This window comes from Lagopus muta, chromosome 6, assembly GCF_023343835.1.
Source record: "Lagopus muta isolate bLagMut1 chromosome 6, bLagMut1 primary, whole genome shotgun sequence".
NCBI lineage: Eukaryota > Metazoa > Chordata > Aves > Galliformes > Phasianidae > Lagopus > Lagopus muta.
Genome location: NC_064438.1, coordinates 38582776 through 38598778, shown reverse-complemented (window position 1 = coordinate 38598778; position 16003 = coordinate 38582776). Strand labels below are relative to the sequence as shown.

The following is a 16003-nucleotide window of genomic DNA, read 5'->3' as shown; positions in this document are numbered from 1 at the left end:
ACGGCTGACATGGAACATAGAGCAGGTATGAGAATGGACACACATACACATACACACACCAAAAAAAAAAAAAAAAAGAGTTGGTCAGTCTGGGATGTCTTCAGCCAAACATGTGCTGTATGCTAACCTGGAGAGCTCTTTGATGCACAGCATCATCAATTTGTATTCTTGCGGCGAAAGGAGCTAGAAATGCTTAACATGGGAATGCTGTCTCTAAACTGTAACAGGTGACATTTACAGCACACCTACTCTGTCAAAAAATGGTTGACGTTGCATTGTTTGACCTTGCTTGCTGCTTTGGGGCATTAAGAATTAATTTCCCTGCTCTCTGAAAAGTACTCAGTAAAGACAGATTTTGGTTGGTGCCAGTCCCACCAGAGGAGTCCTTGGTGCATTTCAGTGATGATTAGATATCAGACAGAGTTCGGGCAAGGCAGTTCCTTCAAAGCAACACTGCACCTACTGTCACCTTCCCTTCTAGCGAACAGCGAGTGAGCTGCCACTTCTGTTTCCATTCACTTTAATTATTAGAAACAAAGGCTCAACGTGCACCGAGCTGCATGGAAGAGTGGAAACTCCCTAGAAACTGGATTGCGTGAGAAATTACATCCAACAGAAAGAGGGGAAAATCAGAAATCTATCTTTATGGAAGGCAAGGAGAAAAGACAGGTTCCAGCAACACAGGTGTTAATCTAAACGCTCAGCTTTAAACCTTGCCTCTGACCCAAAGAGCTAATGGCTGGCCCAGAGACAGTCTGCATTCCTGCTGTTCTTGGAGTCAGCTGTGCATGCATGTAAGTACGTACATGAAGGTTCTGCAGGTTTATTCCATGTCAAAAATATACTAAGAATAATAACATGTATTAATACAATGCAAAGGTTGAATGTGAAGGTTATGTTAGAAGAATACAGCTTGCCCTATCTAGTTTCCTTGTGTGTGTGTACGTACATGTACTTTCATATATTTCAGTAAGACTAACAAAGCAAGATTTTTGTGGCTTATGCTGCTACCTGACTGTACCTAGAACAAATCAGTGCAGTTAGAGTGGCTTTTCCCATTCATGTGCGGCCTATGTTTCCTGACTTCTACCTTGGTTTCTTTGCTCCACAGTGCTAAAAGAAGAACTCTGAAGCATTGGTTGTTCTGCTCAGTGTTTTTCTACTACTGCAGACTATTCCATAAGGCTTACATGGGGCTTAGTCCTGACAGCACAGTGACAGTATCAGTAGAGTGCTTCTTTTGCACCATGAAGAACTTGAGAGCATCAAGGCTCAGGTCCTACAACAAGTCCACTCAAACATGGGTCAGACAAATGTCCCAGTGTGGTTCTTCTGTCACCCTGTCACTACACTGCCTCTAACTCTTCAGCCTCTCTGAGATGCCCTTCTCCTTGTTTAATCCCATGACCTTCTTGGTAGACAGGAGGCATGTTTTTTAACAAGAGTTGATTGCATAGCCAAAAACCACCATCCCACAATATAGAGAAAGGGTAGCCTTGGCTATCTGCCCATCCTGGTTCAGTGGCAAAGTAAAGGCAGCAATTAGAGGTAAAAAAGCAGTATATGAGAAATTGAAAAAGGGAAGTAGATAGCAATTCATATGAATCAAAAGTTATGAAGTGTAGAAAATCGATAAGCGAAGTGAAGGACATTGGAAGAAAATCCATGGCTGGAAGGGCTAAGGGCCATAAAGAAGAGTTTTATAAATATTTAAGAAATAGAAGAAAAATGACCATTTGTAGGGGGACTCTTTTATGTTGTAGATGATTAAACTATTAATAGAATGAGGAAGTGAGTATTTCTGTCCTGCATTTAGAATAAGAAGTGTTATGTACCTGTCTTATATGAAGATGGTGAGACGCCTTACTCACTTGTTTCCACAAGAAGGTATCAGACATCTGTTAGGGACAGACTTGAGAGGAATCAGTAGGCCTTGATACCTTGGCTTTTAGAATTTTAAAATTGCTGACAGAGGCCCACCTAGGGCAGGTAAATAATTGCTAAGGGTAGGTATTATTGAGAAATTCGAGATGCCTGGAAAAGTTCTAATGAAGCATGTACTGTCCCTGTTTGATAACTGCCACTGATGTGAACCAGAGTAAAATAAAGGAAGAAGAAAAAGTTCAATTAAAACTTAAGAGGTGGTATTACAACTACTGCCGGTCTGCACAATACTTTGGAATGGAGGTCTTGTCAAACAAACCCGATTTCATTCTCTGATGAGATTACAAGTTTGGTTGATAAAGTTAACTGCATAGATATAATAGACTTAGTCTTTTATATGGCACTTGGCTTAGCACCACAGGACATTCTCATTAAAAAATTAGCACCATGCAATATCAATAAAGCACACTTTCAATTGATTAGTTACTGGCCAGATGACAGATTTCAAAGTAGCTATCAGTGGTGAATCATCCCTGGAGGAAGAGATTTCTGGTGGAAATCCACAGGGATCAGTAAAACAACAGATGCTACCCAACGTTTTTATCAATTATCTGTAAGTGATTTGGTTCTTTCTTTCTTTAACTTCTTTCTTTCCAATTGCTGTTGCTAAGATGTGTGGATGACAAAGCAGAACAGAAAGGTATGAAACAGAGTAGCCTCACAGAGCATTCTGGACCACCTGCTTGTACTTGAAGTAACACCTATAGCCCAGGAATGCAACTATGAAATAGGAACTATATCATGTCAAGCTGCCAGGTGCAAAAGGACCTGGGATCATAGGACACAGCTCAGAAAAGCACTATCTGCAGGCTGATTGAACTCAGGCAAACTGTCACTTGGGATATGGTACCTTTCTTTTCTTTCTAAATTGAGAGAATGATCAATTTTTAGAGACAACAGCAGGTGTGGATTTCCCCATATTTAAGGCCTTCAGCTTCATACTGAGTGCCCTTCTGGAAAGTGCCTTTAGCTGAACACAAATACTGCTGGCCTGCAAGGCCTGCAAGGGTGCCACTGCTGGCCTGCAAGGGTGAACTGCGTAACCACACTGCAGTTTGGCAAGATCAGATGTGAGACAGTGAGACTCAAGGTATGTAGAGGGAGCCCTCGTCACACAATAGCTTCAGCAGTTTCCCTTCGGAAGGAACTCCTGAGCAAATATATGTCTGGTACAACATCAGTACAGCACACACAACCTTGTGCCTCCCATGGGCACAGGCTTCCAGCCTGCTGGCCTCAGGGCTGTGAACCTCCCCTCACTGAGGTAGAGGCTGAGGGCCCTCATCTCTCTCATCCTCTCCCAGAAAGAAACAAAACAGGCAACATCCGGCTTCTGCCAGCACATCTTATCCTCTACCATTCAGACGAGGGGTGGGAGGGGGGGAATTCAGTGTCAGTGGTCACTGAACACCTACAGCAGCAGACCAAGCATCCTTAACCCCACAGGATGGTTGTTTTTTGTTTGTTTGTTGTTTGTTTTTTTGTGGGATCTAAAACTAAGATTAGAATTTCCCTATTTGCTATAACTGCCCAATGCTACTTGAGTGGATGCAGGCTTGGCCTGCATCCCTTTATCTAAACTCATGGCACAAGGCCTTTCTTTTAGTGCTAGAATCCAGCCCACCTCTGGCAGGTCCCACTCCCCAGTTCAGGGCCAGTTTGCAAATTGAGGCCATAGTAGCAGCAGGCCATACTTCTCTCTCCTCACCAGCTTAGGGAAACCTCCCACCACCTCCCTCATCTCTTGCGGGTGACAGAGAAATGCAGGGATGCTGCACGACACAGGCAAAGCACAGACTCAAGCACTGGGTCCTAAGCTCCTCCCAAGCCAGATAACAGCATGCGCAACGACTCTGATCACCAGGCTGCCTGGGCCAGGGCTGTACCTGAATTGGCGAGGGCCAGAGCTTTAAGCGTGACAAACTCTTCCTTTTCCACCTTGAGCTTCTTGTAGCGGCGCACCAGTTGTAGGATGGCCAGGTAGAGCTCAAGCAGCCCCGTCAGACGAGAGTGTTCTTCATCCATGATGTAGTCCTCAGCATAGACAAGCTTGTCCTCGTATGGCAGGGAGCGGTACACAATGCCCAGGATGAGGATTTCCATCCAGGCGCTCTGCAGGAGGCTCATCTGGTCCCCGAGGGAGAGATTGGAGAACCCTGATGGGGCAAAAGACAGCCAGGGTCAAAAGGGTGTGCAGCAAAGAATCCCAGAGCCTGGGCTTCCTAATATCCCTGCGGTCCACGCAAAGCACTCTCCCCCTGCAACTCTCAAAAAATGCTTACTGAAGTGGCCCCTGTCTCTGTGGCACAGAACAAACACAATATGGCAACCTTAACGATAATCTCTTTTCACTGATTTCTACTTCTTCTACAGCAGCAACTGTTCTGCACCACAACTTCCTGTTCACTGCATCTTTACAATTTTGTATAGCAGCCCATTTAGTCTCCCCAGCTGAACCAAAGAGCAGAGAGCTCCAGAAAGCAGAAAAGATTGTTTCTGATGGAATAGGAAGAAATAACACACACATACTGCAATCTCTCATTTCAGACAACCTGAGAGAAGGTCCTGCCACAACAGAATGCTAAAATGTCAAAAGCTGAATGTGTCTGTGAAAAAATCCACTTCTATTCATCAGTATTCCCTGAGCTCCACACCATCAGCATTCTGCCCCTCACAGCCAACCTTACCCAGTACACAAACACCTCTGTGGTGCTATACAAACAATTTCTTGCCAGGCCCTGTAGCGACAGAACAGTGAAGCAGATCATCCTCCCCAAACAGAAAAAGAGCAGTCAAAGTCACATTCATAGACAGCATCAGAGTCCTGTTGGCTCTGGTGGAGAAGTGGAGAGGCTGAAACACAGAGGTACTGTCTATCTGAAGAGAAAGGGAAAAGCAAGCACATAGGAAAGAAAGCTATATCCGTTATGTCCTCAGTATCAATCCCAGAAAGCCAGATCATGAAAGAAAGATCCTAGGAGACAGGCACTGTATGACAGCCATTGCAGACAGAGACGTCAAGTACAGTGAGTTGGTCCTGTCTTGGCAGCTCCTGTCCACCACTGACAGGCAGGAATTGTGATTTTTGGCAGTTCCTTGTGTCTAAAGGTTCCCCAGGCAGTGGGAGAATGGGGCAGTCTGACACTCTCAGCTGGGAGGGTTGTGCTGCACCAGCCTCCCCTGCCAGTCTTCACTCCACATGCTTATTCAGCCTTGGGGTTCACTCTCCTCAAGAGGCATGGGAACTCATTAGCCTCTGTCCGCAGGAGCCTGCCAGTCCCACTAACTGAGTGTTAGGCCCAGCGGGATGCTTCCATCCCACAGCTCTCCCTGCTCACTTTCCTTGGATCCATGTCAAGGCCTGGGTAGCCAGGCGCCATGATGATCATTTGATTTCTCTTGTTATCAAGTTGGCAATTAACAAAAGAGCTGATGATTGCTATATTGACTGACTGACTGTGGGTCTTCTTTTTCTATCTGCGCTATCTCAGCTGGGGAAGGGATGGCAGAAGGGTGGGTTAGTGGTATTTATTTATCACTACGCCATGTTTTGTGTTTGTGTTGCCAGGGGAAGCAAAGGGTGATAATGGCCTGGCAGCCCTTGGACATCCAATTTCCCTTATCAGGCCACTGAATAGAAAAGAGGCCCCAGGCCACATTAATTAACAGATACCAATCAGCTGTCACATGTTGTGTGTGCAAGGTCTGAGGGGAGCAGTGGGTGGGAGGAAAGAATCAATAAACCACTGGGGAGGAGTGCCAGAAGGAACAGCTAAAGAGTCCAGGCTGCTGGGGAGAAAAGCTGCAAAAATCCAGCTCCATGACTGTGAGATTGATTCCTGTACAGCACAGCCCACGTAGCCCTGTGCCTGATGAAACCCATCCCTTGCTGAAGATGCAGGGATGCCTTTCTCCTTTTTCTCTTTAGTCTCCTGCTCCTTAACTCCTATTAAAGAGCAGCCAGTACACTGCTTTTTTGCTGCTCCTGAATGCAGCCATCCCAAGTCCAAGAGCAGGCTGAGGCAGCTCACAGGCTTGGTCCTGTCTCCCCAGGTCTCCTTGCTACTCAGGAGCCTCATAGGATTAGCTATGAGGCAGAGGAAGCTGTGCACAGGCACTGGCACAGTCTCTGGTGCCTGGAATTTCTCCTCTGCAGCCAGCTTTCAGCCTTTCATTCACCTTTCTCCTAGCTCTGCCCATGGAGAGCAGCCCCACATTTTGGCTGCTGCCTTAAGTCCAGTTTCTGGGTAAATCCTGTGGCCTTTCTGCACTGCCATTATTCATCTGGGTTGCAAATGGGGTTATGCTGTTGTCTCAATGCAGTCTGTCAACAAAATTTGTTAAAGATTGAGAAACAGTTATGTAGTATGGTGAGAGGATCCAAGACAGACATAGCTCACACATTTCTGTTACAGAATGAAGTGCAAAATCTTGATATAATCCTAGCAGTAGCCTGTACACTCAGCACCTCTATGAATCACACTTTCCCAGAGGTCGTTATGGCAGGTAAAGAATTGCAAAGCAGAGGCCATTCTTTACCTATGCCAAAGGAGACAGAAGAGCCAGCTGCAATTGCCCTGCCCACCCAGCAGAGTCCTCTGCCAGTCTCCTGTGGTGAGCATGAAGGCAGGAGCTGCAGTGCCAGTTCTGGATTTGAAATGCGTAACAGAATTGGGACCCTCCACTGTTTCCACAAGTAGAATGCAAGGGCTGGGGGACTGTGATGTATGATATTGCACTCTGCACAGACAAGAGACAACATCAGACAGATCAGACAACATAGGGTTTCCCATATATGAAAGTTGGGATCTGGAGTGTTAAATGCTAATTTCATTTGGCCAACATCAGAGGCTCACTGTTACAGGTTTGTAACACCGGAGAACATCCAGTTGTGAAATTCAAGTGCGTCACCAGATCATAGCTCACAGGAATTGCTAGCAATCCAGCCTTGTGCATTCCTGAGTTGTTTGATAGCACAGCATCCAGAAAGTGCCCTTACTAATCTGTTTCTTGCTGCAGGCCTTATTCTGAAAGGTGCTGACTACTCCACCGGCAGCGGGAGGCTCCAAAGAAGTATCTCAGGATTGCATAGTCTCCGTGATCAGCACAGAGCTGCATGAGCATTTCCCTCCTTCCCAGGTGCAGGTAGAGAAAAGCTGCTTTATTTGCAATAGCTGATGTGACATGCTTTTTTTTAATCGTTATTTTTGTGGCTTATTTTTCCCCCTCAGCGATACGGCAGTGGGAGCTCCCAGAATTTAAAAAAAAAAAAAAAAAAAAGTAGTCACATAATTTGTGGCAAGTGGAGTTCATAATCTGTTAATTTATTATCATTTCTGTCATTCTGGAGGGCCATTAGCAGAGGTAATAAAGGGAGATGTAATTATAGGATCTGAGGCCACTCCAGACACAGCTGCTGTCACTCCACTTGCCATATTTCATTCCATGCTAGTACTATCGTCTTCCTAGCGAGAGCAGCACAACAGCTACCCTGGGAGAGCCTTCGCCGTCACCTCTTGAGAGAAGTCCTGTCTCCCTGCATCAAGGCATGCAGAAATGGTAGATGTTCAAAGACAATTAGCACAAGGGGAGGGGCCTCACTCAGAAGGGTACAACTCCACACTAAGTCTGGTTTTTGCACTAATAGCTAATAAGACTGCTGAGCTAAAGGTATTTGCTGAACACCATTAAATCATGCTTTCCTGTTATCATAGGACTGTAGCTTTGATTTTATTTGCTAGCAGCATGAGGCAGAAGGTTGCACCAACATCTGGGATCCTGAAGGGTTGGTAAGACTAATACCACACAGTTCTTTATTAATTCCACTGTGAAAACAAGGCAGACATGATGTGACTTCTGTTCCTTTCTCCATGCTGACTATGTCCAAGAGTTTATGCACACAGGAAGCAAAGTCCTGGTATTCTAAAAATCTCTGGAAGGCAGAAATACAGGGCATGTATAATCCAGACTCCTGGCCGCCTCCTGGCCCTGCCCTGTTCTGCCCCCTTGCTGCCTAATGCAGTATGTTTTGTACATGTTTTTTTGTTCCCTTTCTACGAACTTTTACCGCTCCCTTGTGTAACAGTCCCTGAGCTCTCTCTTGTATACACAGTCCTGTTATGATACTGCTGCTTTGAACTGCATGAGGCTGATGGCTGATGTTTATCATGCTGCAAAATCTTTGATAGGAAAGAGAAAGCTGAGGTGATGACAGGTTTGTCCTGCCTTTCACAATGGAGTGGAAGATCCCTTTTTGTAGTGCAGGAGCCATCTCATTACTACACACCTGTTCTGGGATAATCACCATACCAAACTGAAAAACCCTGTAACAACTCCCCTTATATTCAGCACTCGTGAGGCCGCACCTCGAGTACTGTGTCCAGTTTTGGGCCCCTCACTGCAAGAAAGATATTGAGGCCCTGGAACGTGTTCAAAGAAGGGCAACGAAGCTGGTGAGGGGTCTGGAACACAGGCCATATGAGGAGAGGCTGAAGGAGCTGGGAATGTTCAGCCTGGAGAAGAGGAGGCTCAGGGGAGACCTTATTGCTCTCTATAACTTCCTGAAGGGAGGTTGTAGTGAGCTGGGGGTCGGCCTCTTCTCTCGTGTCATTAGGGATAGGACCAGGGGGAATGGTTTCAAGCTACGCCAGGGGAAATTCAGGCTGGATATGAGGAAGTATTACTTTTCAGAAAGGGTGGTCAGGCACTGGAATGGACTGCCCAGGGAGATGGTGGAATCACCGAGCCTGGGGGTGTTCAAGGAAAGACTGGATGTTGCGTTGAGGGACATGGTTTAGTAGGAGCTATTGGGAATAGGTGAACGGTTGGACTGGGTGATCTTTTAGGTCTTTTCCAACCTTAGTGATTCTATGATTCTATGATTCTATGAACTCAGAACTGAGCATCCCACACTGCAAGCAAGGGAACTAAAGCAGAACACCCTGTGCAAATAGGAGTAGACAAGGTTAGCAGAACAGACAGCAGCACCTTACTGGACAGCCAAGCAGATAATTGCATTGTATGAAAATCACTCCTGTTAATGCCCTAAGTTCTGGGTTAGTAGAACAATCCAGGCTGAGTTCCCTAATCACCACTGTAACCCCATTTGTGATGAATCAGCCCCAGAAGGATTCCAGTGCTACTGATGGATGTAATACTTGCAGATCCTGCAGATCTCATGTAAGAAGGGCACCACTGGGATTAACCTCTACTCAGAAACACTGTCCTCAGAAAGTTTATCCAGACTTCATAGTCCCACCACAAAACACTCTGTATTTCATACAGCCTAGGAAGTCACTAACCCTTGAGTCACAGGAGAAATACTCCCACTGAGAAAAGAAGAGCAGCCACCAAAAAGCCACAAGAGGAGTGACAAAGAGAAGCAGTATACATAAAAGAAACAGGTTTGAATGAGTTTGCTCACTCATGCTAAGATGCCTCACAACAAGGAAGAACTTAAAGCCACAAAGCTAAGCAACATAACACAAGTCTATGCAGCGGAAGATGCAGACAACGGGCAAATACTGGTTAAATCCTGTGATTCTGTGGTTGACCTCAGATATTCTCCCAACAAGGCAGGGTGGAAGGCAGGAGAAAGTAATACTGAGCTGTTCATAGTGAGCATCTGTTTGAAGTAGTCCTCTGGAAAGCAGCCATGTAAACCTCAAGGACATTCTCCAAATTCCCTATCCAATCTTCCCCACATCCAAATCCAATCTATTTTTTTGGAGAGGGTGTTTGTGAAGGAACAACAGAGAAGGAAGGGGCATTTTCCCTGCTTAGTCTGAATCTATGTCCCAGAACCTTCTTGAGGATCATGTCTGCTCCTTCAGCCTGGGTCCATCCTACTGCACATGAGATGCTGTAGCTCTCTCACTGAGTTGCACAGGCACACTCAGTTGGGTACTGAGATACTGAAGGCAGTGAGCCTTCAGAGGCCAGTCACATTGCCAATACATTGTCCTCATTATTTTTCAGCACAGAAGACCAGAGATTGACTGACAACAGTGAGCATGTCCTCCATTTCAATGGGACTTGCTCTGTGATGAATCCAGTAAGATAAAAGCTTTCCTAAGTCTGCACAAGAATGCCCACTACAGACAGAGTGGGCACCTGCCTTGCCATTAGCAATGAAGTCCAGTCACTATCATAACATTTATTTCATCCATAAACACAACAGACCTAGGCCATAGTGATGTAGTCCAAGATCATTACAAGTCCACCATCCCAAGGGCTGTTCCCCAAGTGCTTTCTTTGTGCCACTCAATGCAGATGTCACTTTGTTACAGCATCTCAAAGCCTACTGCATAATGCCAGGGCACACACACACACAGTGAACTCATGCACCTGCACCAGGGGTTATACTGGAGTTCGTTTCCAATGAAGGCCTGCCACAAGCAGTTTTCTGTATCAGTAATTTCCATCCATCACTATATGTAAAAATCCTACTTGAAGACAAACTGATAAGCACAGTGATAAATAATAGCTCCCTTTGCTGTCCACGCTTCAGCCCTGTAATTTCCCATTTACCTGGGATGTGCTTCGCCCAGCCAATGATCACCACCAATTCCCTGTCTGCCAGGTCACAGAGGGTTGTCAGGGCTTTGATGTCACTCTCCGGCATGGTTGGATCAGGCATGGCATAAATCTTCTCTGGCTCTGCCACCAGCAAGTGGGAGACGATCTTAGTCACTGCACATTTCAAAGGAGAAGTTGTTGTTTTACCTCTCGTGACATAAGGTGTCATAACAGCTCTCTCTCGAAGGGCCTTCCTGCAGAATACATGGCTACAGAGGCTGTGGGACCTCAGAAATTGTATAGGTCACAAGAAGACAATACACCACAACCTCATATGCTGTAGTGATCTGTCTATGCCAAACCAGCTCCATACAGGGATGACAAAAGCAGTAAGCTACCGTAAGGCTGTCAATCACTATTTCAGGTAGATCCAACAGGGATAGGAGGAAGCATGAATAATCAATTGATAGGACCTGGAAAAGTTTCGGGAATTATTGGCCATATGGAAGAGAGGAATCAGCACAGGACCAATTTTGTCAGGGTAGCTTGGATGGCAGAAAAGTTCAACAAAATCACTAAATGAACTTTTATGATCTCCTAGGAAATTTCTGGTCTATATTCTAGATACAACAAATATTGCACCCAGGCTATACCTTAGATGTAGCAAGTATACTGATGCACTGTGATCACAAGAAAAAGTGCTGGTGACTGATGGGAACCAGAATTGATAACTGCTCCATTGAACATTGTGAGACCAACTAAAGGGAACACAGTGGTTGCTCAGAGGACCACAATCCAAAGACTGATACATACGTGGCTTTTTAGCTGGGGGAGGGATCTGTAAGCTCAAATAAGTGCTACTCTCAGAATCCAGTCTTCTCTTGTATTTCTGGCGGCCTCCACGGACTCGATCCAGACGAACACCTGCAGTTAAAACAGGATATATTCACATGATTCCTTATAGCCTCCATGTTGATATTCAGATGTAAAATTCTGCCGAGATGTTCTCCACACTCTCCCAATCAATCATTTGAGATCTCAACTGAACTCAGAGATCCCAATAATAATAGGTAAGCTACCTCTAGCTCTCATACTACTGCTGGGAGCTTTATTTTCTTTCAAGACATTAATGAAGACAAAAATTAACCCATTTGAACTCTTGAATCGCCGCTAACATGATGGACAAATGAAAAGTCTCAGAGCTCAATGTCCTCTGGATGATGATCTTGCTTTTAAAAATAAAGCCTTAAATGTCAATCAAACCTGTAGTTATAAAAATAAGGTTTCAGATTGTTGTTAAAATTGAGGAGTTAAATGTTCTGTTACCTCTCACTGCTTATGTTTGAAAAAAGTGATCTGTAGCAAATAGATTATGAACCATGAATTCAACAGAAATGTTTCAGGTTTGATCAAGTAAGGAGCCATAATAAAAGCAGAACTGAAATAAACAGAAACAACCTCTCCTACAATATAGCAGCAATAAATTTGAAGCAGGGACACACTGAAGAATTTGCTGTAGCTCTTTGAAAATACAGAGAACCAAACTGCAAATATTACAGTGAAAACAGTTCCCAGTGACTGACCCCACACAAAAAACTACAGCAGCATCGGTAAACAACTGAACAGGAACTACCACTGAACTTCTGTTATCTTGAACTGCACTGGGACAGGACACGGAATTAAAAACTAATCATGAAAAAAGCCACAGATATCTGACCAATTGTCAGTTACTTCTGGCAGCCATATTGCTGCTGGCAATTAGTTCCTGAGAAACTGGGGCAGCTCAGTCCTGCTGGAGGAAACAGCTATTGCAAAAAAAATCTCTCATGATAAAAGTAGGGGCAATCAAGTAGAATAAATCTTTGAACCTACACAATACAAGCGTATAAACACTGATGAGTTTATCTAGTCTGATCACAGGAACCAATTATGCGATACACTTACTAATCACACTGAGCCATTAATATTTTGCAATCAATTTACTGCGTAAACACAAACATCTAAAAGCAAACACTGCAAACCAGTGCTTTTTGAACAACTTGTACATCTGAAAAACCTGCAGCCTGCTGACATATATTCAACCCCAGAAAGAGACACATCTGTCACACTGTATGTCTCAAGCCAGTGCCCCATTTGCTTACTGGGTCATGGAAAAAGGAAAGCTTGCAATGCGCTCACATTGATCCCTCTGACACCATGTGAAATTATTACTTGCCACAACACCTCAATCCTGATACCACAACCAGAGCACCCAAACCAGATCAACTGACAAACAAGCACCAGCAGCCTTGCAACAGCAAAAAGAACCACTGCCAGCCAGGCCAAAGGCACTTAGCTACACAGCAGTACTGCCAGGATTTCCAGCAGGAGCAATGCCACGTGCAGGTGTATTGCCTTTAGGCCTCAGTGTGCAGGGGCATGCTGTTGGTAGAGCTACGTAGTTGCTTCCTTTTAAGAGACCAGCTGCTGCCATTAAGCAGAGGAAGCAGGAAGATGGGAGGCCTGGAGTTCTTGAGACCAAAGGAACTGCTGCTGCAGGAGTGTGCTCTGGGAGGAGGACAGGCATTGGAAGATGGACAGAATGACGTGAAATAGAATGCGTGAATTCAGATCAAACCTTTCCTTCCCCTGCATTCTCTATTTCTGACACTGTATAGAGAGCTTACTGATGTCCCCAAGAGTAAGTACTACTTTTCTCCTCTATTACACAGTAGATTTTCTGAAAATGTTGCCCACTGCGTCTTTTATCTCTGTTCCCTGCAGCAGGTAACCTGTGGGCAAAATCCTGGGAGCCCTAATAGGTTCCAGTGAGTGATTTTTAGAAAGGGCAGATGGGGAATCCCAAACCTAAGTTTATCCTGGGAGATCCTGGAGGAACAGCACTAATAAAGTCCTGGATGAAGTAGGATGCTGTCACTTCTGCCTGTGATTCTTTCCTTCTGTACGTGTTCCCTGGTTTCATAAGAAAGAAGACCCCTACGCTACTATGCTCTTCTGAATGACTGACACCTACATACAGCCAGGAGGAAAAGGGAGAGACAGATTTCAGGAAGTACCAGGAAACCAAGTAACCAGCTGTGAAAATTTAAAGGGTCAGGAATAATTCTGTTTGAAGGTTATGGAGGAATCCAAAAAAGGTTACAGGACTTCACTCCTGCATCACAGCTTCCTAGGACATTCACAGAAGAAAGGTCACAGGAAGGCCCATTCTCTCATGCCAATAGGATGGATTATAGGCAGGATTTCACTGGAATGGGGGACACCATTCTCAGCCCAGTGGAAACCAGCAAACAGCTCTCCACAATGCTTTTACTGTGCACTTTGCTAAGCAGTATGGAAGGACGACTGGGAGAGTTGGGAGAAAATGGGGGAAGGAGCTTTCTGTTCCTCTTCCCAAGGAGAAACATGCATCTCCAGTGCCCAGCAGAGGGATGGCTGCACAGGTTGCAGCAGTATTAAGGACCCTCAATCAGATTATAAGGACACAAACGACTTAAGTGCATTAAAAAAAAGATAAGAGAGACGCAGGGAGATTTACCGTCCATCCCTCCTTCCCTCACTAGGCAGATAGAGGTCTGTTCGCCCAAGGTCTTTAGCTTGTTTATTTTGAACAAACCTTCGTCCTCTTGTTGTTCCTGCATGAAACTCCTTGAGGCAAATGCTTTCAATCAGCATTTGCAGAGCCACTACCCTACCCTGTCATCAGCAGCTCCAGCTGTTCAGGGCAACAGCAAACAAAGGCATCTCAAGCTGAGTCCCTGACTGTGACAGTCCAGAAGTGAGCACTGTGGCAAAAGCCCTTTCCTAAAGAGCTGACAGCGTAAGGGGTCATAGTTAGATGGCAGGAAAGGGCATGGCCAAAATTCAAGATCTAATACTAAGCAGCAGTGGCTTGTTAATGTCTGCTGCTCTGCTCTGGTTTGCTCACTGATTGATTTTAAGATAGGGAGGGCGGTTACAATGCAGCTCTGCTGGAGGATACCTAAGGGGTACCTAAATGGGGTGGGGAGTTGCAGTGCATGAGCTCAGAGCAAAAAAGAAAGCATCAAGTGGAGAAGAAACAGAGCAGGATGTAAACTGAATGAATGAAAGTGAGAGGGCAGAAGAGAGATGAGAGGGGCAGGGCTGGAGCAAGGCTGAGTGCTTTGTACACTGTAATCCCAAGTGCAGAGTTCACACCATGCCTGCAGCCACCTGCACTTTAACTGCAAAGTGCAGCAGTCACTTCTGAGATACAGCTGGTCAGAAGGCTCTTACATAGGGTTTGATACCACAGCCTGACCAGACAACACCAAGAGAAAGCAGCTGACTTCCAGCTCCTGCACAGACTGATTTTTCACATGTATCACATCTGTCCAGCTCCCAGGAAACAAAGCACTCATCTTACAAAGCCATCACCATGACTGGCACTCTTGGACCCCCCCCTTCTTGACACAGTGTCAGCAAAGATGGTCAGCTAGAGCAAACAGGATGGGAGGATTCACATTTACGATGTGAGGTGCTACAGTACAGAGCAAGGTTTGGGAAGTATCACTCTGTGCTGACCTACCTTTCTGGAAACTGCTTCTTCAGAAATGAAGGCTGTATGTGCTGAAACATCCCCTCTCCTCCCGTTCAGTGCTGCCAGGAAGTGCCGTTTGTTGAATTTTGTTACCTTTTGAGTCACTCTGCACAGCAGCCCAGCTGCCAAGCTTCACAGAGTTGCACTGAGTCCCCACTCACCAGCAGCATGCTTTCAGCTCCCCAGCATCAAGCAAGGAGAGGGGCAAGTCCGTGGCTTGTGCAGAACTTGTTGGCTCAGCATCCTGCCCGGGGCAGGACTGTCAGTTTTCGAAGTGTCCTGTGGGTGCCACTCGTGTTCCAAGTGCTGGTGCGGAGAGGTCTGTGCCAGCACCAAGCCTCTGCAGTGGGAGAGCTGATCCGCTGATCTGTTCAAGCTCCCTGCATTTCTGTGACATGCCCCTCAGAGAGATGTCTGCCCGACAACTTTGGGATCAGATGTCCCCATACTGACTTGATAACATCAGGCTTCGGGTGGTTTTTTTTTTTTTCTTAATGGAAGTAAAATAATTCCATCTTTTTTTAAAAGCTGGACCTAGGCCCAGTCTGTCGGAAGTAAAAATAGCCGAGTATGCAGAGGCGACAGCATACGGAGTCAGGTTTAGTTTCTCTTTTATTTTCTGGGGACTAAAAATAATCTTAAAAGCTCTGTGAAGCTAAGCTCCGGCCATTGGGAAATGCAGTCTAGGCCCAATATCAGCTGTCGTGTCAAATTACTAGCCTCACCTCACTTTCCATCGAGTCCTATCACATGCTCATGAATTGACAGGAACAGAAAGATCCATCTTGCCAAAAGAGCTAACAGAGAAGCCAAGCTACAGGGTTTATGCATGGGATAATTTGTGTCTAGACCAAGAAGGGCACAACTGAAGGGAAGAGAGGACAAGTGCTTGCTAGGGAGCAGCATCTCCAGGACTGCTTTTGCCCAGCTCACTCTATAAACCAGCCAGATCCTGTGCTTACTGCCCACCTATACCTTGAG

The 16003-nt window shown here is 45.5% G+C and overlaps 1 protein-coding gene and 1 long non-coding RNA gene across 10 annotated transcripts in view; one reads left to right on the top strand and one right to left on the bottom strand.

Moving 5' to 3' along the window:
• The window catches only part of LOC125695019 (uncharacterized), a 113084-nt gene extending 109299 nt beyond the window's left edge, over positions 1-3785 (top strand). For all 3 annotated transcript variants that reach the window (XR_007377777.1, XR_007377776.1, XR_007377775.1), the window contains 2 exons: positions 731-794; positions 1112-3785. This is a non-coding gene — a long non-coding RNA (uncharacterized LOC125695019). The remainder of the gene's footprint in view (positions 1-730; positions 795-1111) is intronic.
• The window catches only part of ESRRB (estrogen related receptor beta), a 159212-nt gene that overhangs the window by 6638 nt on the left and 136571 nt on the right, over positions 1-16003 (bottom strand). For all 7 annotated transcript variants that reach the window (XM_048949009.1, XM_048949011.1, XM_048949012.1 and 4 more), the window contains 3 exons: positions 11275-11385; positions 10474-10635; positions 3831-4100 (listed from right to left, as the gene is read on the bottom strand). In XM_048949009.1, the coding sequence (XP_048804966.1) occupies positions 3831-4100; positions 10474-10635; positions 11275-11385 (543 nt within the window). The remainder of the gene's footprint in view (positions 1-3830; positions 4101-10473; positions 10636-11274; positions 11386-16003) is intronic.